Here is a 25,571-nt window from a genome sequence, read left to right on the forward strand (position 1 = left end):
CCATCACGATCAGCCCTTAGAGCTGACAGCAGGTTTCCCGAACCCACCTGATCATAGTCTTGACACCGAGCTTTGTTTAAAGACAGATTCCTGGTTTTACCCAAATCTCCTGATCCCCACTCTAGGGGAGGAGATGGAAACCAGTCTTTTTAACATGTCCTGTGAGGTGCTTATGGTAGTAAGTTTGGGAGGCAACAAGCCCGTAGAGCCCACACCCAAGAGGGGAGTCCAGGTTCATTCAAGATGCCCCATGTGATCCTGTGGACCTGTACATCTGACCTGCCCACCCCAATATTTTGGATGCCTCAACTTAAAAATTAGTAATATCACAGACATCATTCTTTCACGTCCTTGAAAATCTGCCATGTAAAGCTATTGTTTCCGAACTTTTAGATTTCCCAGAGTTTCAAAAAAGTAATCCAGGAAATGACTGAGAGGCGTCTAATTTCATTTTGCCACACAATGGTATTTAAAACCCATCATAGCAGCAGTATTAACTCTGTCCCCTTTCATATACATATCACCTCCCTCTCTCCACAAAAGGATAAAATGAGCAAATTTCACTTCATGGGAAACTCATTGCATCTTCATTTTCCTAATTCACTGGGGGACAGTCCAGCCCTGTCTCTGGACTACCATTTCGGGAACTCCCTCAGTTCATCAGTTTACCTGATTCCAATTGGGCACCTGTTGCATGCCAGGTCCTGGAGTGGGCGCTTGGGAGAGAATGGTGAGCTTGACGTCACAGTTCTCACTCTCCCGGAGTGAACAACACAGCTCTGGCAGTGCTCCCGTGGGAGCCAGTCCTTCCATGCAGGACTGGTGTGGCCTCCAAGGCAGCATGAAGCAGGCCTGAAAGCAAACCCAGACTCGGTTATCAAGACAGATTCTCAGGAGGATGCAACATCCAGACAGACTTGAGTTCCATGAACCGAGGAGTGAAGGGAATAATGTTCTGGGCGAGGAGGCAGCACCAGTGAGCCAGAGAGAGGAAGGGGGAGCATGAAGCTTCTTCCTAGGAAGAGAATGGTGGGCATGAAGAAGAACAGAACATGAAGCCAGGATTAAGTAACAAGACGACTGCATTAAGAGGTTTGAATGTAACATGGTGGGAATCCATGGAATGCTGTTGAGCAAGAGAATGATGCCATCAGATTCTCAGTTTAGAAAGGACACTTTGGAAAATGTTGCATTTGGTTGGGGCTCTAGGCAGCTACTGATCTTCTATTGTGTGAAGACCACATGGTTAGTGTGTAAAGCATGTGCAACTTTCCCTCTAATTTCCTCCCCTGTCCACAATTGATTAGCATATTGATAAGAACCTTTCAAGAAATCCGAATATCAAGTTCAGATGTAGATTCCAGACCTGACTCTGCCTAAAGGCTGTTTCTGTTATAAGCACTCAAGTTTTCTGTTCCTGTCTTGTGTGGATCCACCTCTCACTTGATTTTCTCTGTATGGAATATTAACGTTCTCAGTTGTGGTTAATTGCTCATGTCACTTTTTCTGTTTTCTTGGTGCATGCTTGCCTCTGCCTCACTCTCTTCAACTCCTCAACTGCTTTGACTTCCACAGCCAGAAAATGTAGTCTTGACTCTGAAGGTAAAGTCTTTGTTTGCTGTTTCTTGTTTTGCTCTGTCTAAAGCCAGCGAGTAATGAGATGCTTCTGCCAGAACTTTCTGTTCTTCACTGTCTCTCCATTGTGATGGTTTTTTCAATGGTTTGCTTCATTTTTTTGTATATGGAATCATCATTAAATCTTCTCTTTCAGTTTTAGTACCTCACCAAAGAATAGCGACCCATCTCAGCAAATTTCAGTCTTGATCTTCTCCTCAACACAATCCACGAAGCTCTCTGGAGATCCTTGTGTATCAGAAAACTATTTAGGCCCTTGCCAGAGTTCAGCCCAGAAGGGAACGCTTGATGTGACATGTCCTGTTCCTGAGACATTTTGACATAATATTGAGTCAGTAGCATTGCAAAGGTTTTATATAAAGCGTGAAATTTGTACTTGGAGCTAAACATAGTACAATTAAAACTGCAAAACACCTTCCCTTCTGGGTTTGGGTTCAGTGTCTCCTGGGATTCAGAAAGGATTTTAAACCCCTTGAAAAGTAAATAATTTAGAACATTTGCTGGGAAATAATAGGGAAATAGAGAAGAGTTTGGGGTGTCTGAGGCTGGTTTCTCAACTGGCCAATGATGTGGGTTCTCAGGGGTGGGTTACACGCACCAGCAGGTAATGACTCTGTGGCCATGGGGTGCAACTTAGTTTAAGCAGGAGCCTGAACTTGATGAATGCAGCAAAATTCAACCACTTTTTTCTTTTTTAGCATTTTATCCTTAACATCAAAGGAGATAATATTCAAGTGCCATGTGCACCTCAATACTCTGAAGCATTTGTCCACAGAGTTAACTAATATTGATTGAATATTTGCTGTGTGCTGGGCACTTGGCTGGTTGTTTTCACATTAAATCATTTAATTATCTGACCCTCACTATTTATGACAGTAATGCTAATTCTGGTATAGGAAACCAGAAGCCCCCTGGAATTTAAGGCAGGGCTTCTGACTTCTGGTTCAGTACTAAGAACCAGTACTTAGTACTTAGTACTAAGTACTATCGCATTCACTCCTTCAAACAGCAGTTGTGTTGTGTTTACTCTGCTCAGCGCGGCTTCAGAATCTATTGCTAGCTAGCTGGTCCATTAGTTGCAAACAGCCAATCTGTAATTGTCATTCATTAAAAATGTCCTGCTTTATGAGAATTTAAGTAACTGTACATGTGAATTGGAATAAACTCAAATTTTGTCATCTGGTTGCATCAATTTTTTTTATCCCAGAATGCAGCCAGCAGTGATTATGAAAATATATTTAGGTCACATGGTTATATCTAGAAGTCATGCTAGTCCCTAGGCACATAGGACTATCTGAGACACAGGCTGCCCAGCCCAGCCTCACAGGCACAGCATGGCAGGTACCACTTATTAAGGTGTCTGCTCTGGCCCACATACTTTACTTGGCCATTATCACTGATCACACATCATCTGCAATATTCTCAATGACTTTACAAGGTATGTATTATTATTCCCAGTATATGAATGGGAAACAAAGCAAGTGGCGTCTGATTAACTTGTCTGACTCAGAAAGTCTAAGCCTTTTATCTCGATTTAGATATATTCCAGATTCATTTGTAACTAGGAATTTGTCATTAATTGATCCAATCCAAACTGCTTTGAATCCTTAATAGCTTATATTGGTCCTGTCTTTCTGGTGAAAAGTGCCCTGATATGTAGATTATTCATAGAGCAAATATTTCTGCCAAAATTTGTTACACCATTTAAAAACAAACCCAATTGGCCTTGGGATTTAAATTAAGCCATTTGCAACTTGACCATGCATTTGGACATTTTACTGTGAGTTGAAAGAAGATAGTAACTGGTTGGTTACATATTCCGGTAATTCACATCTGCTTCCTCTGTTTCAAGAAGGAGCATCAAGAGACTCCAGGGTGGCCTGATCCATTAAGAGCCTCACTCTTGATATCAGCTGAGATCATGTTCTCAAGGTCATGAGGTGGAGCCCTGCATCGGGTTCCATGCACTAGGTGTGGAACCAGCTTAAGATTCTCTCTCTCCCTCTCCTACTGCCCCTATCCTTCCCTCTAAAGAAAAAAAGAAAAGAGAGAGCATCAAGATGGAAACACACACACACACACACATTAAGATTCAACTCATGATGGCAAATAGGTTAAAACGAATGAAACATGCAAGCTATGGAATGTGCTACTTGGTATTTTGTGTTACAGTATATGCTGTTTCTTTTGTTTGACTTGCAGATTATCTACTATGAAATCGGGATTATTATTTGTGCTGTCCTGGGGCTGCTCTTTGTTATTCTGATGCCGCTGGTGGGATTTTGCTTTGGTCTGTGTCGTTGCTGTAACAAATGTGGTGGAGAAATGCATCAGCGACAGAAGAAAAACGGGGCCTTCCTGAGGAAATACTTTACAGTCTCCCTCCTGGTGATTTGTATATTCATAAGGCAAGTAGAATCTGGGAGGACAGCTGATTTGTGTTTGGGGTGGGTGAGGAATGTCCCATGTGGTAACTGTTAAACCCAGGAGTTGAAAGCAAAATAACAACAACAACACACTCATAAAACAGAAAACAAAAAATGCGTGTCCAGGATGGTTCAAACACAATGTCACTATGCATAGAAGTTAGTGTTGTAATCAGGCTGCCCTAATTTACATGCCAAGCCAACTCTTCGGTATTTTTTTTTTTTTTCATCTTGAAGACAAGCTGATAAATCTTGGCCTGCAAAAAGTATTTACCTCCCAGAACAGCAGCGCCTTCCTTAAATAGCTGTTTGGAGACAGGCGGCCTGCAGAAGGCAGAGCATTTGCTAGTTGATTTGTACATTCAAAGGGATCTTGAAAGATAGGTATAGTCCCTGAATTGGGGAATGTGAGAATACTGTAGAATAGAATTAACTTTCTAATAATAAACTCAGCCTTCTTGGATTTGCAGTGACGCTGCTACCCTCTCCCAAAGCCTAGAACACGCTTCATGATTTAGAATGTTTCTTCTGCAATTCCTTCTGCTGCCATGAGCTTTCCAACAGACTGACCAATCGGAAGTACACTGCCTTTAGGACAGTAACATTTTAGGGGCGCCTGGGTGGCGCAGTCCATTAAGTGTCCAACTCTTGGTTTCTGCTCAGGTGGTGATCTCAGGGTTGTGAGATCGAGCCCCACATCCGGCTCTGCACTTAGTGCAGTGTCTGCTTCGGAGCCTCTGTCTCTCCCTCTCCGTCTGCCCCTCCACCACTGATCCCCTTGGTTGGGTTATTTGGTCATCATTTCGCATCTCCTCATTCATGCAGCCAATGAAATGTCCTGACATTTAGCAACAGAAATAAAGTGCCCACAATGTGAATAATGCTAGGCCGTCAAGGACACACAGAGACAGTGAGGACAGGAAGTCAGCCTCCCCCTCGCTGTTTTCTCCAAGCACTGCATTTGCTCGGTAGCTATAAGTAGGATATCTCAGGTTTTGCTAAATAACCAATGGAAGGGAATTTAAGCAGAATTCAGAATTAAACATAAATTGAACAAAATTAAACAAACAATTGAACCTGGCCAACCAGCTGAAGTGTTAGCTGGAAATCCAAGAAGTTCTTGCAGTATAACCATTAGCAGGGTCTTGATAGGACCCATGCTTTGGGGTGATCATTCATCGGAACACAATACACCTTTTGGACGGGACCGGGCAGCTCTAGACATGAAAATAGGAAACAGTCCCCAGGAGAGACAAATTGACAGAAGCAGGCCCTGGGACAAAAATGAAAAAGGAGAGAGACACAAATACTTGGTTATATTTGCATAGAGCATATGTGGTAGGCTTGCCACCTGGCAACAGTGGTTGCCTCTGGGAAGGAAATTTGCTGGTTGTGGAGGGTAGGAAGGAAATCAACTTCTCATTGCAGACAGACTTTTTGTCTCTTTTGAATTATCTCCGTATAGGAGATACGCTCAGGTGTTACTTACTGAACTAATTGCACCAAAAATTAAACTTAACCAAAAAAATCTCCACAAAGAGCAAAAACGCGAGTGCATCACCACTGATTCCGGGGCATTTTTTTGGAATAAAGATATACTTTTTCTGAAAATAGTTAATAGACTTTAACAGTCTGTGTGCTAACAGGACCCAAGTAAATGGGTTGCTAATTTCACACACCCTTGTTTGACCACCAGGGAGGGTTTTTTTTTCTTCTTTTTTTTCTCTTGTCTCTATCTCCTCACTCTCTCTTTGTAAATTATTTGAATCTGTCCCTGTACGGTGAATTCTGAAAAGCAGCTTGAGATCAAGTCAATGGTAATTTCAGATGTCCCTGTCTCTCTGCTTTGTGTTTGAAATATTTTCAGGAATGCACAGACCCTCCAGCTGTGGGAGTGGTTACTTCCTCTCCAGCTACTAGAAAAGTGTCAGTTGCAGTCCAAAGACCTGTCAGACCCAGTAGGGATCCTTGTGCTTTTCTTTTAAGACTAAAACTTCCATCTTTCATTCATCCAGAGACTTGGACAGCTGTGCTTCTCCCTCTCTAGAGGCATACTCTGGACATCAAAGATGAGGCTCACGTGACAAAATGTCATCTGAAAATACTTGCCCCGAGGGCTTCTTGTTAACATGATTACTTATTTAACAAGTTAATAGTTTTCACTTGACATAAATACATGTGCCATAATTTGAGGAACATTTTTTGTTGCATGTAACTTCTTGTTTACCCAAATAAATGTTTACATATGTAATAATAGACTTTCCATTTTTTTTTTTAAATTTTTATTTATTTATGATAGTCACAGAGAGAGAGAGAGAGAGAGGCAGAGACACAGGCAGAGGGAGAAGCAGGCTCCATGCACTGGGAGCCTGATGTGGGATTCAATCCCGGGTCTCCAGGATCGCGCCCTGGGCCAAAGGCAGGCGCCAAACCGCTGCGCCACCCAGGGATCCCGACTTTCCATTTTTTTTAATGAAGCACACATTCTATATTTAGTTTCTATTTTTAAATTGGGCTTTTATTTACATTATACGTAATTATGTGCCAGATATGTTGTACTTCACCCTGAACTGTTTAAATTATTTACATTATGTTTAAAGTGCCAGTGGGCACCTGGTTGGCTCTATGGGTTAAGCATTTGACCTTGGCTCAGGTCACGATCTCATGGTTCTGAGATTGAGCCCAGGTAGGGCTCTGTGCAGGGCTCTGTGCTCAGTGGGGTGTCTGCTTCCCTCTCTCCCTCTGTCCCTCTGGCTCATACTCTCTCAAATAAAGTCTTTAAAAAAATGTTTAAAGTACTAAAATATGTGAACAATAAAGCTACAAAGTCAGAAATAAACCCGGCTTTCATTTATATGTAAAATGAATGCTACAGTTATTTTTTAATTCTTCAGAACTCAGATCCATCAAATACATTTAGATAAGTTGTATGTGTGGTTTTTTTTTTTTTCCTTCCAGGGATATTTTAGTTTAGAAAATTCTTTAAAAACATACATGGTGTGATTCTCTATAGCCTCCTCTACATTCAGTTGAGATATTTTTCTCCACCCAAGTAAAACTTATTAATGTAAAAACCACATCTTAAATTTCAATATAATTTAAACAAAGTTGATCATCTATTTGAAGCTAAGTGACAAATTTAAACAAACTTTCCATAATCTACTGAACTTATATCTGAATCATAAATAGCTCTAAAAAAGTAGTGTTAGAGGTTGTTTAGTTTACCTTAAGCTCACATTAGAAGTTTAAACTTCTTGGCTTGCATTTTTACATTTGGAATAGATATTATGATATCTTTCTTTTGAAACCACAATTGATTTGCAAGTATTTTCAACATTATGAGTTGAATAGTAGCTCTGTATTACTTCCAGGTAATCAAAACCGGCCAAAAAGATGAAGGCCTGGGGAAAGCAAAGATTTTTACGTTACAGTTAGATAGAAAGGAGAAGAAAGTATGTCCATAAAATCATATTAGATAAAATAAGAGGGAGGGGCACCTGGGTGGCTTAGTCAGTTGAACAGTTGAGAATCAGACTCTTGATTTTGGCTCACCTCCTGATCTTGGGGTCATGAGATTGAGCCCCACCTTGCATCAGGCTTTACACTGGGTGTGAAGTCTGCTTAAGACTTTCTCTCTCTCTCCCTCTGTCCCTCCCCACATTGCTTGTCAGTGCACAGGCTTTCACTCTCTAAAAAAAAAAAAAAGAAAAGAAAAGAAAAAGAAAAAATAAGAGGCAAAAGCATGTCAATAAAGCTAGAAGACAGAGAAAGAAAAGGAGGTATAGCCTCTGGCTTACACTAACCTCAGCAGAGATTGGATATAATTGATAAATAATCTTTGGATATGATTTTTTAAAAAACTCTTTGATAAATCCAAAGTAGCTTACTTGCCTTTTAAATCAGTCTCAGCTTCATTTTGTGGCTATATACTGCATAACAGTTAATCCTGAAGTTGATTTTTATATTAGTCTTGAGTACCCTTATTTTTCTTCCATTTTTTAAAATTTAAAACAAATTAAATCTTTTTTTTTTTAATTGAGAAAGGCACAGGTGTTAAGGAGAAAGGCCCCCTCATATATATGGAATATATGTGGTCCTGTTCTTTCTCTGAGCTTTTCCAAAGGCAGCTGTGGAATGTTAGAATTCACAGACGTTGACATATGTTTATGTAAGGCTGTTTGACCATCAGCAGAAGATTGAATTTCCATCTCTTGCTGTAGACTGTTTAAGCAGATGTGTCTGACTCCAGAAAAAGCCAAGTTTCCTCTCCTTTCTTTCCTTTGTGCTTTGTCATCACTGCATTTTTCAGAATTCCAAAAAGGTGGTGGACAACAACCAAAAAGTAACAGCCATGCTATTATTTTTCCAGTATATTTCTACGTTTCTGATTACAGTAAGTCAGCTTTTGTCAATTGTTGTGGTGAAAATTGAATCCTAGTCTCTGCCAGGAAGATGGCTACTTTCAAAATTCATTTTTTTTTTTATTAGGATTGTGATGGTCAATTCCTGGCTTAGAGTCCACAAGGTTCTAGAAAAGAAACTGAGCTAGCATGCTTGAAAATCATGAGACTTTCTTAATGTGAATAAGAGCAATAGTTATTTAAAATTAAAATTTGAAAATTGTCTTTACAAAATAAGAGATCAGTTATAGGCTGAAAGCAGTTATTTGGCTTTTATTGGCTAATTTCATTAAGTCAGTGGAAATTGGTAGGGAAAAAATTGCTACAGATTTTCAGGTTGAATCTTAGTTTTTCAAAAGCTTTAAGTATTTGCTTTTAAGTGTACATGAGATAAAATTGGTCTGTCCATAATAAAATATAGAAGATGTAAAACTAATATGCCATAAAAATTAAAATTCCTGTCTTTGGCTAAACATTTCAAAAGATTTTATTGTACTGCATAAAAACACACATCAAATGCCAGATTGCTAATAGTCACTGAAATTTTATTTCCTTTTTGGGTGAGAAGAATTTCCCTCAGTGTTCTATTCTAATAGCTGACTGATGGTTGTTTAAACAAAAACAAAAACATTAATTCATGTGATTTTTTTTTTACTTAAAAAACGTATTGAGTAATAAAGACTTTGTAAATCAAGGGCACCAAAAACATAACTTTTTAATTCTCTGTGTTCAAGTGGGAGGTTTTTTTTTTTTTTTTTTGAGATTTTATTTATTCATAAGAAACACAGAAAGAGAGGCAGAGACACAGGCAGAAGAAGAAACAGGCCCCCTACAGGGAGCCTGATGCAGTACACCATCCCAAGACCCTGGGATCACGCCCTGAGCCAAAGGCAGATAGATGCTCAATCATTGAGCCACCTAGATGTCCCTAAATGGGAATTTTAAAGGGCTCCCAGGTGGCTCCGTCAGTTAAGCATCCGACTCTTGATTTTGGCTCAGGTCCTGATCTCAGGGTGTGGAGCCTGCTTGAGATTCTCTCTCTCTCCCTCTGTCCCTTCCTCCACCTGTGCCCACACACTCTCTCTTTCTAATAACTAAATAAAATAAAGCATAAATAAATAGGTGTTTTAAAGTAGAGATCACAAATGGAGACTATCAGTTGGTTTGCATAGTATTTAGAGGCTTTTTTTAAATTAGTTGGTAATATTTAAAAAGGGATGATTTTACATAAAAATCCAAACCTCCAGATTTTTGTTAGTAACTGGAAGATCTGACAATACTGGTCTCACATCATGGTGGCACCTGCCAGACAGAGCACCTGCTCCCACTCCCACTTGTGACCTCCCAGCTAGCAGACTTTCGTACCATACACTTTTGCCCCTTGTGCTTTCTGCCTGGCTATGTAGGCATTTGGATTTGCCATCCTTAATTTAAATATAGGATTTACAATGTGTTATGGGTCTGAAAATCAGCTTTGGAAGCTGCTGAATTTTATTCCAGAATTCTGTTTAGGACAGTTTGTTTTTTTAAAAAGATCGATGCTTTCATTTTAATTGGACCCATAACTGATTGGCAGAAATGTAGGTATTTTTAAATACATCACATTGAAATTCAACGTTTTATTGCAAAGTTGTATTGCAACTCATTTTACTGATTGATGATCTTTTGAGTAAAGGCATTTGTTCAGTAAAGGAACACTTGATCTTAGCCAAAAGGCCAAGATGCGATGTTCAATAAAGGAACAAAGGCAGTTTATGACCTAGGCATTCCAAACATATGGCTAATCTTCTAAATGGATCAAATGAAACAAAGCCCACTCCTTAAGTCACTTTCACTGAGCACCCACCATGGACAAGAGACCCATCATTTATCCAAAGCTGACAAGGAAGCAGTTTCCATCCCTTTCTAGGGAAATTAAACATGGGTAGAAATAAGGGCAAATTAAAGTATGAAGTGAGAAGTAGCCCACCAGAATTTCAGGGAGAGCCCTCTGAGAGTTCAAGGCAAGGAGGTTCTTCTCCCATCCAGGGTGCCCAGTGAAAGCCAGGTGGACTTGGACCTGTTGTTTGTTTTCCAAGTTCGTTTTGACTTCTATAACAAAATGATGAATGGCATTGTGGTCATGCTGCAGAGAGAAAGACAGCAAGGGGCCCCCAGCGTGAAATGCTGTGATGGGCAGGTGTATTCAGGTGGTGGCCCCGACGCATCATGAGATGGAACATTTGAAATTGGGCATGACAAAGCTGCAGGTGCATTGCTAAAACCCAACTTTTTCTCTTCTTCTGTTCATACTACTCCAACATTGTGTTGAGTCATTTGGCCTTGTTTGGCATGAGCGCATCATTTAATAGCTATATTTTTATGGTATGCTACCTGTCTCAAAAAATACCAGTGCAGACTTAAGGGTGGTGAAGATGGATTGTAAGGTGATCATTCCAAATGGCACAGACTATTGTTAATGTTCTTTTTTTTTTTTTTTTAATTTCCATCAGCATGAACCCAAACTTTTAAAAATGGTCTTAGAGAACTTGTGGACATCCAGGACCTCCTCTCCTTTGCAGTTCAAGAAGTACTTATCCAATTTAATTTTCAGTTTTGTAATATCTGCTGTAGCTCACAAAATGAGAGTGACGTTTTCAAGCTCCCACCGTGTGAGTTAGGGGTAGCAGTGGGGCTATAACCCGTGTCTCATGTTCCTACCCTAGTACACATTCCACAGTGACTTGTTAACCATAAGAAATGTCCAACATTGTATGTTACAGACTTTTTGGGATCAGTTTGGAAAACTTAATATACCTATGGAATTCTACTGTGAGAAAATATGTTTTAAATGAGACCAGCAATGAACCAATGCTGCTTGGAACGAATCATGACTATAAATAGGGTGAATGACTATCCCCATTTCCCAAGACTGAGGCATTGCTAGGGATTATGGGACTTTGGGTGCAAAAACTGACACTTGGCTACAAATTTGGCCTATTATTTGCAAACCTTTGTTCTAGAAACCTATCCATACCTTCCACTGGATGGTTACAAATGAACAATTTTGTCATTAACTTCTGTAGGTTAAAGCCTGTTGTGTCAGGTTAGGTAATTCCTTGCTGCCATCTAGTGGCTAAATCCAGAAGGGCCTTGGTAATTAGCAATTTTCAATGTAACGTGTTTTTTGTTTGTTTGTTTGTTTTGTTTTGTTTTGTTTTGTTTTGTTTTTCAATGTAACGTTTTAATGTTGGAAGGCTTTGACGCAAAAACAAACTAACCCATCAAATTAATTTAAGTTGGGATTGTTAGTAACTAGTTAGAATTAAGAGCCCTTAAAATGATTAATTGCAGACATTTTAGATGGCTTGAAAACTTGAACACTTTTTAATATTCCTGTAGAGTAACTTTCCATGCAAGATACCTTTCATAGTGTTGTTTTACTTAGAGAAGAGTGTCCACATCATAAGTACGTAGGCATCAACTTGCATGACGTGAGCATGGCGATGATGTCAATAGCCGCCCCTCTCCAAATACAAACACTGACTTTTAGCACCATTGGCTTCTTGATTTTGTACATTATATAAAATAGAATGATACAGTATGTATGCTACTGCAGCTTCCCATGTGACAGTTTAATACTAAAGTGGTAACTCATGTTTCTTTTCCACCTGGGTGATAAAGTAATAAAGACAATTAGAGCAAAAAATGTTGGGAAGCCCAAACCATTCTTACCATTTTGGTATTTTGCCTGATAGTCATCTTAGGAGGGAGCAGAGGTATGCGGGTGGGGTGGGTTTGTGTGTGCCCCAGGCAGGAGGGTGTGTACCTGCATTCGCATGTGCGCAGGAAGGGCACTATGTTGCACACGCAGCCTCATAAGCTTTGCTCCTTCTGTTCCCTCCACAATTTAGTGGGATCATTGTTCCATTTATAAGATTCATATTCCGCAGAACAACATACTTTTTTTTAAAAGATTTTATTTATTTGTGTGTGTGTGTGAGAGAGAGAGAGAGAAGCAGGCTCCGCGCAGGGAGCCCGATGTGGGACTCCATCCCGGGACTCCAGGATCATGCCCTGGATCGAAGGCAGGCACCAAACCGCTGAGCCACCTAGGGATCCCCAGAATAACATATCTTAAGTGGTTGTGTGTCTCCTGTGAGAGGACTGAGTCTCATTTTGTGACCCACATGTTGGATTATGGGATCTCGGCAGGAAAGCGGTGGCAGTGGGAGAGGGTTGGGTGGGGGCCCCCCGCTTGGGAGCCCTGCTCACCTCGCACCCGCAGAGCTGCTCTCTCTGTGCCTGGCCAGAAGACCACAGATCACATAGTAAATGCCCTCCCTTCTCTTTTCCATTTCCTGCAGTGTGGGTATCATCTATGGTTTTGTGGCAAACCACCACCTGAGGACCCGGATCGAGAAGACTCGGAAACTAGCAGAGAGCAACTTAAAAGACTTAAGAACCCTCCTGATCGGAACTCCAGCGGTAAAAACCACAACTGTGTCTCCCGTGGCACTTTGTGTTTGGGGCCTTTCTGATCCCTGTATGTATTTGGAATCTCATTTGGACTTCTAGGAACCCAAGAAATCAGTGTAGATGGATACTACCTTTTAATTCTGTAGATGAGAAATAACGGCCCAATGAGTGATTTTCAAAAACATACAGAAGGGTTATTTTAGAACTGGTGTTGTTATTTTATCATTTTATTTTACTTTATTTTAAGGTATAACATAAAATTATAGTACTTATAAAACTGCTTGACTATTTTATGGTTCTCGTGATTTTTTTTTTTAAACAAAAATCTTTGGGGGCCATCGTCCTTTCTCTTTGGCAAGATAGTTAATTACCCATCATTTGCATGAAGTTACAGAAGAGTTTTCTGCTTTATAAACACCCATTTGCTAATATCTGCATAGATGTGTAGAATTCCTTGGGAAGGGGATACGCACACACATGTAGACACATGTGCATACACACACACGTTTATGTACAAACACACACAGAGAAGTTGTTTTGAGAGAAGGGGGACAGGGTGGCTGGAGGGCATATTTTTTCTGTATCCCAGAGAAGTATGTTGGTGTCTTGCTTGTACAGAATATTGTTTTTAAAAGTGTCTGAGCAGAAAGCAGCCCAAATACTTGATGCTGAGCTGATGGGTACCAGTATGTGGAGGAGGATGCCTTCCTGTTGAATTTACAATCAGACCCCATCAGATTCCATGGGTCTTTTCACACAGAGATGTGCTCTTGTAAATTTATTATATTCTAAACAATACTAAACATATTAAATACTGTAGCAGTTTTTAAAAATGGGGTTGGAACTGAAAGAGCAAAAAATTCAAGCTTTTTTTTTTGATATTTGAGGTTAGAGAAGCTAATTTTATTCATAGCTTTATAAGAGGGAAATGTTTCCTTTTCCCAATCTGTGAATAAAAATTCATGATTTTTACCCACCATTCTGAAGACTCCAAAGTAAAACCCTTTTCCAAAAAAGTTGGCAACATTAAGTATATAGTAGTAATGGCTGGTAAACTTTGGGATTGCTTTCATAATCTTGGAAGGATAGTAAATTATTATGACTTCTGGGGAAACTTGTCTAGTTCAAAATATATGAAGAAGTCTAACAAATGTATTTTTAAAATGGGCAAAAAGTGACTAGTCAGTTTACAGAGGAAATATGACTGGCCACAAACATAATGAGATATTTAATCTTACTCTAGTAGTTGGAAAAATGAAAATTTGAATACTGATGTATATTTTCGCTGAGGAGATTGGCAGTAGTTATTTAACAAATGGTAGCACTCAGTGCTGTGGAGGGGATGGGGAAGCGGGTCCACTGGGCCACAGAAGACAGGAGATTAAGCAGCCCCTTTGGGGGCCAGCTCAGTAGTAGCCACTGAATAAAATGGTGGTTCCTACTGCAGTAGATTACTAATGGCCTCAAATTCTTTTTATCTCTCCTGTGAAGAGGTGGATGTGTTTCAAACCCCTTGAATCTGGTCTGTGCCTGTGACATGCTTTGACCAAAAAAAAAAAAAAAAAAAAAATGCAGTAGATGTGCCCTTGTGCTAACCCTGACCTCAGGCTTCCAGAAAGCTCACTGTGTCCACTCCTGTTCTCCTGCTGCCAAGACCATGGTGTGAAAATACCCTGGCTGGCTGCTTAGAAGACGAGAGGCCCCATCAGGAGAGGGGCCCATTTGTCCCCAGCCAAGCTGGCCCTGCCCCAACTCTTTACAGAGCCAATGCTCAGAATCAGGACAAATTATACATCATATTTCCTAAGATGATAAGTTTTGGAGTATTATTAAGAAGTCTGGGTATCAGAAAATAGAGATATCTCTAAGAAGCTGCTTTCTTTTTAAAATGTTCTGACTCAGAATAGCTTTTGTTAAATGTCTCTTTATTGTGGCTTTGGACTTTAGAAGAGTTTCATGCAATGTTTTTTTTTGTTGTTGTTGTTTTTTAGCAAATCAACTATGTGCTGAGCCAGTACACAAGCACTAAAGAAAAGGCATTCTCAGATCTGGATAGTGAGTAAACTTAAAGTTGCCTCAAATTCATTTGTTTTTTGGTTGGTTGGTTTTGGCTAGAAATCACTGAGGCCATGTCCCATAAAACATGTGCCATGTGAGGAAGTATGCCAACTTCTGCCTCAGATTTGAGGCAAAACAGAACAATTCCCCAAAGTCACAGAGGTTAGAGAAGATTGGCTGCTTGCTACCCAATGAGTAAAAGCCAGCCTTTATTGTAAAAATACTTTTGATTTTTCTGTGGTCACCAGTGCTTGTTTTTCCTTCTCCATGTGACAGAGGACATGAGTCTCTGTCGGGTCCATGGTGACAGACAGAAATGGGCTCCCCAGAGAAACCAGTGGGCTTCAGAGATAGAGGGCTGGCTAGTTCTGGTCCCTGCATGTCTACAGCCTCTTGCTCAGGGCTTCTCAGCCAGGGGTTGTTTTGCCTTCAAGACAGCCTTGGGTGACATCTGGAGACATTGTTGTCCGCGGGTGAAGCTGGGGACAGTGCTACTGGCATCTGTTGGTCAGGGGGCCAGAGATGCTTATAAACACCTTGCAACACACAGGACAGCCCCTACAAGAAATAATATTCCAGCTCAAAACACTGATAGTGCCATAGTTGGAAAACTCTGGTCTTGCAAGGAGATTGGGGACACAAGCAGGTATGACTCCACATTATAAACATCGTGTTCCTAGTACAGATTTCCTGCCATCCGAAAGCTGGGCGTTCCTGTGAATACTTTTGTAACACAAAATGGCATAAAGAAAAGAAACAATTACCGTTAATTTATATGGAAGATTTTTGGAGCCTTCCCATAACCCCCAAATCACCCTTCTTAGGCTTTCTGGTTACCATCGGACACATCTTGCTAACATGCACACAGTAGGTGGAGATGCTCACAGACAGCACAGAGCTCTGGTGCTCGACCCTGACATGCTGGGTGTGATTCCCAGGGAAGGTGCTTGGGGGCACCAGTCTCGCTGTCTCTGCAAAACCAGCAAGGAGAGATGTTTTCACTTTTCTCCTTTCCTCATGAAAGCAAGAATCCTTTATGTTACTGAAAACTGGTCCTAATGTTCGTTCTTCCATAAAGGCAGAGATGACAAAAAAAAAAATTTGTCAGAGATGACAAAAAACTTTCGGAAAGCAGAGGTGGGGTGGGTTGGGGAGGCACCTATAACGTTAAATACCCAGTCCGTGCTGACTGCCTTTGTACCCAGGACTGCTGGTGGGGGGACTTTGAATAGCAGGAAGACATGTCCCCAGAAATCAACACCTACTTGAGGTCAAGGATGACAAGGGGGCAGGAGAGACCACAGATGGCTTTCCAAGGGAGGAAATCCTGCAGCAGGAGGAAAATGCAGGTGAAAAGGGGAAATTTGTGGAGCCTACCCTCACAACCCCTTCTGCTTCTTTGAATTTAGATATTAAGTCATTGCTAGGAGGCGGAATTCATGACCAGCTGAGACCCAAAGTGATCCCCGTGCTTGATGACATCAAGGCCATGGCTGAATGTAAGTCCTGTGCTAGGAATGGACACAAGAGTGTTTGCCCTGGAAGTCTCTGGCTTCCCAGGATCATGCTCCCCTTTCTTCTGTTCCCCAGATGTGGGCATGCCAACAGACCAGTTAGAGACACACAGCCTTGCAGTGTTTTGGTTTGGTTTGTTGTTTTCTTTAAAAAAAAAAAAAGCTTCTGCCAAAGAGGTTGTACTAATTGTCTAAAAGTCCTTTGAAGTAATCACAGCAGAATGTGATAGGAGCTTGCCACCTGTTTCTGTAAAGACAGTGATCAGAAGGCAGCCGTGCTTGTCCGGCTAGCTGGCATCTGCGGCTCCTTCCACACGGTGACTGACCACAGAGTTACGAACAGTTGCAGCAGGGACCCTGTGGCCCACAAAGCCTACAATATTTCCAGCCCTTTGCAGAAAAAGGTTGTCGACTCTTGCTATAGAAGATGAGTAACCTAGAGAATTTTAGGTCTCTGGGTATGTCTATTGGTTACTCTTTCCTACCTCGCCCCCCGCATTGGAAAGAACAACTTTTAGAAAAGAGGAATATAGAGGGGTATCTTCAGACCCACTGTTGATGATTTAAGGGAGCAGATGTGCTGATTTTAAGAAACAACATATTCAGTTGCAATGAAAATAAGACTCCTAGGCTCTTCCAAATGTTGAGGCGATATCTGTGTTCAGCATCTGATAGAATAATTTCATCTACGTATCGCATTTGTCAACCTGCCACTGTGAATTTTACTGTCGTGAGCCAGGATTCCCGACAAAACAGTCCACAAAGAAAGGATTCGTGTAGAAGCTGGAAAGTTAAACCTGTTCCTTTTGGCATTCCTCCCTGCCATAGAGTTAAAAGACTCAGATGGATGTACGAAAATAGATGGTACACAGAACAGGCCAGGAGTTGGTAAAATTAATTTTAACCAACTGATTAGTCATCCCTTGCTCTTCACCTTGACCCAGCAGTGGAACTACTGCACCTGGAAGATGTGTCCTCTGCCATGGATGCCTTAGATACCTCCCTGGCCCCTGTTCTCCTCATCACCAACCGTGTCCTTCCAATGCAAGGAAACTGAGGCCCACAGAAGGGATGTTACTGCAAATACCCATGCCTCCTGCCTTCCTCTTAGATTTTTACATGTAGCTCCTTCTTTCCTCATTCCTTCCTTTCTCCCTTCTTCCCTTCCTTCCTTCCTTCCTTCCTTCCTTCCATACCCGGTCCCTGCCTATCCTTCTAGTCCACTTCCATCTCAACCCTCTAACCCCTAAACCTTTCCTTCCAAGCCATGAATCTCAGTGTTTATTCTCCTGCAGATCTCTGCAGGCATAATTCTCTCTCAGACCCTTGTATTGGGTGTGCTTCCTTGGCCTGAAATGCCACAGGCTCTTTCTGACAGCATTTCACCTACCTACCAGACCATAGCGAAGTGCTCTGTTGTCTACAAGCTTCTCCTCATGTCTCATCTCCTCCTTTGCCCATAATAGAGCACGACAACCCCCTGATTTCTGTTCCTTACTTTATGACTCTAAAATATGGCTCATTTGTAGTATTTACAGCATTGCCCCTCTTTATTAGGCAATGAGCTCCTTAAGGACGAGACCTGTTGATTTTGTTCATGTCTTAATTCCCCTGGCTTGTGTCTGGAGACACCCAGTACAGTGTCTGGCCGGGAGCAAATTGTCATTTCTTGAACGAATAAAGGCTGGCAGACCTTACCTTAATTTTCTAAGTGTAGGATACTGTTACTTCGCTGATTATGGAGTAGAAATGGATTGTATTCTTTCATTCATCATCCTGCTTCAGTTGCTAGGCAACTCCTTTGACTTTACAAGCTTCCTGATCTTTTACTTTATGTCTGTAGTCATTTGATTTTGGGTTTTTTTTAGTTGCCCTTCATGTGCTTCGTGGATATATCTATCTATTCAAATCAGATTATAGCTGTTTTCATTTGCTTTGGGAATTTTGCAGATAATTCTGATACTTAGAGATCTTTTGGAGGTGCCATTGTTGTGATATCAATGCCAAAGACCCTTTAAGTGTCTTAAACAGCAGGAAATATAGCACACACGACAAGAAAGTGGAGTATGGCAGTTCCAAATTTAGCTGCTTCAGGAGTTCGACAACACCGTCAAGGAGCCCCTCACTGCCCTGCCAAGTCCTGTGGCTAGCAGGAGGAATTATTTAACCAACCAACAGGAACAGAATGTGAAAGGAGGTGGGGGGCCCACTGGGAGAGTCATCATTCCCATAAGATACTGAACCTGCACTTCTCACGTCTTCGCCATCACTCTTGCTGATTATCCTCCATGTCCCCTCATTATAGTTTCACGTATTTGCACTTCACCAAGGGATTAATGATGAGTTGGGCTGGCTCTGTGACCTTTACAATCAAATGTCTCCAGTTATGGCTCTTCTCTTAAGAGCATCTCTTGAGTAATCATGTGTCATTTCCCCAACACATATGGAAAATCTGTCTCTATCTGGCTTTCAACTAAGGGGATTATTTGCTCTTGTAACTAACACTGGCTTCAGGTAAGGCTTGATCTAGTGGTGAGATTCTTTCCACCAAGCTGTTCCCTACAATGCCTGTATCATTCTAACACAAACTCCCCTTGTAATTGCAAGAGGGCCAACACCAGCCACATTGCTCTTCCTCCTCAACCAGATTTCTCTCCAGTTGGGTCACCTGGGATTCCACAGCCATCTGTGGACCAGTGTGACCCAGGGGAGATGGGCTGGCTGAGGATATCCAGGGCCCACTCCTCAAATGGGAGGTGGGACACATGTCATCCAAACACAGGTCTGCTGAAGCACAGGAGTCAGGTGACATGGTTTCTGAGATGTCAACCAACAAAGGCCATAGCAAGTATTTATAGAAATCATTAGCCATAAAGTAATATTTAGAAAACTTTTGAGTGTCGAGGGCCTGCCACATGTCAGGTGCTTTTCCTAAATGCTGTTAGTACTCACAAGAGTTCTGTGTGATCAGTACAGTCATCTCCGTTTTACCAACTCAAGGCAGTAAGGCTCAGAGATCAAGTAACCAAGACCAGGTAGCCAGGAAATGGTGGAGTTGGGATTTAGATGCAGGTCTGACTATGAAGCCTGTGCAGCCTGGTCCACACTAGATGGTATTTGGGTACGAACACCATTTGAGTATTAATATGTAGGGTGCTTCTGTACTGTCCATGGCAAGACAGCACAGAGTAACTTTGGAGGAGGAGTTAGAATTCTAGAGTTCAGGAGCTCGTACAGCCACAGGATGATTCCAGGCATTTGGAAAATTTGTCTTCCAAGATCTCCAGCTCCAAAATCATGTGATGCTAAATTCTGTGCAAAAATACATGAATGATGCAGTGTGGTTGCTGTGTACCTTTACTTTTAACCCATGATTTGCCCAATTTTTAATGTTTGAATTATACCTTTTTTTGGATTAAAGACAACTAAAACAGATTTAGTTGTTGCTTCAGTGCTTCCTACATTAATGTTAAAGTTTTATTTTTTTAAAAAATAGCCTGAATAAGTTAAAGTTCAGCCCGTGGTGTTGCCAGAACTTCTTATAATATGATTAATAAACTGCTTTGACAATTTTTTTTTTGTCCTTGAAAGGGTGCACCCTTCCTGGAGGTACTGGATACCAGGTCAATGTGTGGAGCCAATGGAGGAAATTCTCATTCCATCTCCCCACTCCAAAAAACTATTTAATGTGTTGTCCTCAGACAGAGGACATATCTGATATTAAATTGTTAAGAACAGATCCTATACTAGGGTCTTAGCCAAAAGGCTGAGAATTGATGCTTTGACAAAATTTTTGCTAAAAATCCTTTGCGGCTTTACATGTTTAGTGGCTTTGGAGAGAGCAGAAACATGCAAAATGATTTGTGTAAATCTTATTTGAGCTGCAGATCAGGACCCACAAAGGAAATGTGCTATGGCTGGTAAAATGTTAATCAACTAAAATTGAGAATCTGAAATATCTTTCCACTGACTTCAGAGACATAATATATGTGATCTTGCTAAGTCTGGAATGACTCCCAGAGTTGTAACCCAGTAGATATTTTATAGACATCAAATACTTTGAAGCCTTTGGAAAAAAATATATGTGTATTACCTCCAAGTCTTTCTTGGCACATGACAAAATAGTTACCCATAACCCGGGATGTCTGTAGACTGTGCTTAAATGGACACGTGTATTCTGGGCCATCAGTTTATTTTATCACCCATCATTCTAGGCTGTTGTTGCTTGTCTCTTGCCTTAAAATACCTTATCTTAAAATGGAAAGGACTGTGAGAGGTAGACTACATTAAAATGTGGAGCGTGTGTTGTGTGATGGGAGGCGTACTTTGGCACACTCTCTTGCATTCTGTTGTGTGTTTTTAGCTGCAACCTTGTTCTTTGTTTCTAGTAGACATTGACTGAGCCTCTAAAATGAGCCATGCTTTGCTGATAATTCTGGGAGGTAGATGCAAGAGATGAAAAACTGACACCCAGAGTGACTCCCTGACAGAGTCTCAAATATTATATCTCCAATACTGTTAAGACATGACTGGACCACAATTCAAGAGGAAAGACTGAAGCAGATGCTAAGATTTCATATCTAGATAAGGTGACAGAATTTGGGGCCAGTGGTCATACCATCCAATCCTGGAAGCGTCCTCAGGTCTCAGGGTAAATCATCAAAGTTAGGCTGCTGTGCCATATTGGGTGACACAGGCAATGCACCTCTTAAGAGCAGACCTGCCAGGACATGGCCTAGAATTATCAGCTCTCATAGTAACCAAGAGATGACCGAACCAGCTTCCCAATTTACAGAGGAGATCCCCCCGAGGTGGAAGAGTTTGCTAAAGATGCTATAACAAGGTGATCACAGAATTGGGATAAGACCTCAGGGGAGATCCCACAACACGAGGCATTAAATTGCATATGTGTGCATGTGTGCATGCGTGTGTGCACACGCGTGTGCATATACGTGCTGCTTTAGCACTCAGTTTTTATGAGGTTGCCAGGGAAAGTTGGGGAAACTGACTTTTAAGGGCATTCACACTTTTCCTTGCAACACCCAAGTGTGGCTTGATGCTCTGCCGTCTGTTCTGTGAGCCTGGAAGACTTGTTGGCTTAGAAGAAAACCAGTGCCCTCTGATTTAAATTTCACATCTTCTACTGCTGTGGCTTTAAGTCACTGTGGAAAAGAGTTGTAATTCGTTACCTCCCTGGTCATGAATACACAGCTCTACACCTCAGAAAAGTGAGGAGGATAGCAAACAATTATCAAGGATTTCCTAGCATAAGAATGTATCCTGGGCTGTGAGGCTCCCCAAATAAAACAGATGGATTCACTGCCATTGAGGAATCTCAATCCGATCATCCTAATGCCCACATTCCATGATGCATGTGGTGGTGGTTTCACCATTTTCAGATGAGAAAATTGCTAAAAATCTTTCAGGAATCTGTTTCCAGTGACCAGCGAGTAGCAAGGCTGGGATCTACACTTAGACTTGCCTGAATCCAAAACCATGTTCTGTTTAATTCCAGCTCTCTGAAGCTCCATAACTAAGCTATATCTGGGTGTGATCAGTTTTTACGTGGGGTTAAAACTATTTGGGTTTGAAGGTGCTAGCTTGTCTGGGCTGGCCTCTTCAAAGCTGGACAATTCTAGGGTAGTGATGCCTTGTCCTGCCATTGCCGTTCTTGTGCTGGCCAGTTAATGCTACACCTAGATGTCCCCCTTGCATTGCTGGGTTAGTTCTTGCTCCTTCTTCTTGTCTGAAAGGCCTCAGGCAGGAAAGCTGAGCTGGCTAAGGTAGCAGGGCAAGGAGGCCAACAATGTCCTGTATTCTCCTAGAGGGATCCTCTGGTTGCCTTCCAATGTCTAAGCCCAGCTCAAGTTCTTTTAGGGTATTTTGTAGATTAGAAGGAATTTCACCATTGCCAGCCAAGTGGGTGCCTCTATTCTGAAGCAAGGTGTGTCTCTACAGCAATCAAAGAGACCAGAGAAGCCCTGTTGAACGTGAACAACACCTTAAAGGAGCTGAAGATGTCAACTGCACAACTGAACACCAGCCTCAGTGATGTTAAAAGGAACCTGGAGCAATCACTCAATGACCCCATGTGCTCTGTCCCTCCAGTGGCTACAACTTGCAACAACATCAGGATGTCTCTAGGCCAACTGGATGACAATACCAACCTGGGTCAGGTGAGGAGGTGACCCTGCTACAGGGCAGTGTCATTGGGACACCTGTCAGATGCATGGTGGCCTGGGTCTCCGCTGGCCTCCCTCGTTCTATAATTGCCACATTGGCATGGCTGCAGCAGGAGAGAAGGAATAATGGGAAACCTCTCTTTAAGTGTTCTCTGCAGTTGATTTGGTGGAACTGACCAGAATGAATTCAGCCTTAAAAAGAAAAAAGGGAGCAGAATGCATTTTTGTAGACCTCTAAAAATTAAAAATATATTTTCAAATGACATGCGTAGTGTATTAACTATGTAGGCCTAAATAATAAGGTAATTCCCCATATTCCAAAGAGAAAATTATGGGGAAAAAAGAATTTAGAGCAACTTGAATATATAAAGAAACAACTCAACAAAGAGAACTTAAGCTAAGATATAGATAAAATAATCATGTCTATTCATGATATTTAATGTATCAAGATAGTGGTGTATATGTGCCACATCTTTTATAAAACAATATTTTAGTATGGCTGTACTCTTCTCACTTCCTATCTCATGGGTCAATATTATGCAGATCCTTCTCCTTCAGCCTCTGTGTGTATGAATCTACCACCATCACTGTGGTCACCACTGCATGGCTTTTCAGAGGCTGGGATCTTCACTTGCATTTAAATTGTTTCAGATCAAAAAATTAAATTAAATTTAAAAATTTCTGGAGACCAGGTCTTTTGGGTGTAACTTTTTATTCTGGTGTCCTTTCAAGCACACAGAAAATTTGTAAGAATGGTACAAGGATGTTTGCACTCTTTCACCCAGAGTCACCAATTGCCAGCCTTTTGATGCATTTGCTTTGTCATATTGTATCTGTTTATCAACCTGTGTAGCTACCATCTACTCACATTATCATTTCTATGTATAAAATACTATGTATTCTGTGTTTTTCTCAATCACTTGGCAGTAGGTTGCAAACTATGTCCTTTTACCCCTAAATATTTCAGTACATTTCCTAACCATACACAACCTTTCTACAGTTCTCAAAATTAGGACATGTAACACTGACCCAATAGTACCATCCATGGTTTATATTCAAAACTGACTTTATTTTTTTTCTTTCTCCGGTCTAAGGACCATTCCAGGGTCGCACACAGTCTTTCGCTGTCATGTCTGTTTGATTCCTTCAATCTGGGACAGTCCACTGCCTCTTATTCTCCTTTTTGACATTGACATTTTTGAAGACTACAGACCATTTATTTTATAGAAGGACCTTCAATTTAAGTTTATCTGTGTTCCCTCATGATTAGATTTCAGTTATCCATATTTGCCAGGAATATCACAAGAGTGATATTGTGTCCTTCTTGGCACATCATGTCAGAAGGTCCATGACGTTTGTCCCTGTCTTGGCAAGAGAACACTGTAAATCCATATACAATGCTGTAAATGAAAAATGTATTCCAGACCACTCACCCACTTGGCTGTATTATTTCTAAACATATTTTTTAAAAGGTTGTTTACAATTTTACTCAACAGTATTCAGTATCTGAAATTATAGGTCACACACATTTGATCTGTGTTAAGTTTCTTTCCCCAATTTTTACCAACTGCAACAGGGATGCTCCAAACATCTAAAATGTAATGCCTATAGAATATGTGTATACTTACTTTAGCTTAGAGTATGCTCTAAGCTAAATATCTTTTTCCCCAAATAACATTCTGTTGTTCAAAAGAAATTTAAATCATACCATATAACATTTGGGACTTTGGGACTTGGATATAAGATGATTCCCTTTTTTATGACAAATAATGTTGCTAGTAACCATCTTGCCTTATACTTTGTTTTATGAATTTTCAGCTCCCATCTTTGGATAAGCAAATTGATAATATTAATAATGTTCTTCAAACAGATTTGTCCAGCCTGGTCCAAAAGGTATGTTTTTCAGAAAAAAAAAATTACAGTAGTTTGTTTTACGGCATTTTAAAGGGTAGACTAGTACATAAGAAAAGAAGTAACTGCAAAAAAGTGTGAAATTTTGAAAAGGGTGGCAAAATTTTGCCAAGAAGGGTGTTGTTAACAATTATCCTCCAGGTAATTTTGCTCATTCCACTTCAAGAAATTTGTATCAAGCATCCATTGTGTGCAAAGCACCATGCTGGAGATAAAAAGCAAAACATGATCTTGTCTTCCTGGGACTCAGAATCTGGTGGGTGTAGTGCTGAACCCCATACTGACTCTGACGCAAGGTGCCCTCCCACTCTGCATGAGTCAGTCCTGTTGCTTTGTCTCCTCCCCCTTCTGCTCATTCACACATGCTGAGGGCTATGCCTGTCATTCTCTCCTTCACCTAGCTACTTAGGCTACCAAGTACTAGCTTCTTAAAGTATTCAATATCACTTTCTAGATTGATTGGTTGATTGATTTGAGAGACAGAGAGAGAGAGTGTGTGTGTGTGTGTGTATGTAAGTAGGGGGAGGGGCAGAAGGAGAGGGGGAGAGAGAATCTCAAGTAGACTACCCTGTGGGAATGCCTGGGTAGCTCAGTGGTTTAGTGCCTGCCTTCAGCCCAGGGCGTGATCCTGGAGTCCCAGGATCAAGTCCCACATTGGGCTCCCTGCATGGAGCCTGCTTCTCCCTCTGCCTATGTCTCTGCCTCTCTCTCTCTCTCTGTCTCTCATGAATAAATAAATTTAAAAAATATTTTTTAAAAAAAGACTCCCCTGTGAGCTCAGAAGCCAACATACGGCTCCCTCATACCATTCCAAGATCATGATCTGAGCCAAAATCAAGAGTCAGACTCTTCGCCAACTGAACCACCCTTGTGCCCCCAGTATCGCTTTCTCAATGAAGCCTTTCCTGGGCATCTTGACCAAGTCACATCCTTTTTAATACATTCTTCCAGCACCACACATATTCTTTGTTAATGTCCTCATGACTG

The 25,571-nt window shown here is 41.1% G+C and overlaps 1 protein-coding gene and 1 non-coding gene across 4 annotated transcripts in view; one reads left to right on the forward strand and one right to left on the reverse strand.

Annotated features, from left to right (window-relative positions):
• The window catches only part of PROM1 (prominin 1), a 100,884-nt gene that overhangs the window by 41,860 nt on the left and 33,453 nt on the right, over window positions 1–25,571 (forward strand). For 2 of the 3 annotated variants that reach the window (XM_041753559.1, XM_041753558.1), the window contains exons 3-8: window positions 3,838–4,043; window positions 12,808–12,928; window positions 14,911–14,974; window positions 16,387–16,476; window positions 22,450–22,667; window positions 24,492–24,566. In XM_041753559.1, coding sequence (XP_041609493.1) covers window positions 3,838–4,043; window positions 12,808–12,928; window positions 14,911–14,974; window positions 16,387–16,476; window positions 22,450–22,667; window positions 24,492–24,566 — 774 coding nt within the window. Of the gene's footprint in view, window positions 1–2,952; window positions 3,074–3,837; window positions 4,044–12,807; window positions 12,929–14,910; window positions 14,975–16,386; window positions 16,477–22,449; window positions 22,668–24,491; window positions 24,567–25,571 lie in introns of those variants that run through there. The other variant, XM_041753560.1, reaches the window with a different exon arrangement.
• Window positions 20,079–20,269, reverse strand: LOC121490304. Its single transcript, XR_005987621.1, has one exon. It is a non-coding gene; the product is annotated as a U2 spliceosomal RNA (small nuclear RNA).

Source organism: Vulpes lagopus, chromosome 4 (genome assembly GCF_018345385.1).
Source record: "Vulpes lagopus strain Blue_001 chromosome 4, ASM1834538v1, whole genome shotgun sequence".
Lineage (NCBI taxonomy): Eukaryota > Metazoa > Chordata > Mammalia > Carnivora > Canidae > Vulpes > Vulpes lagopus.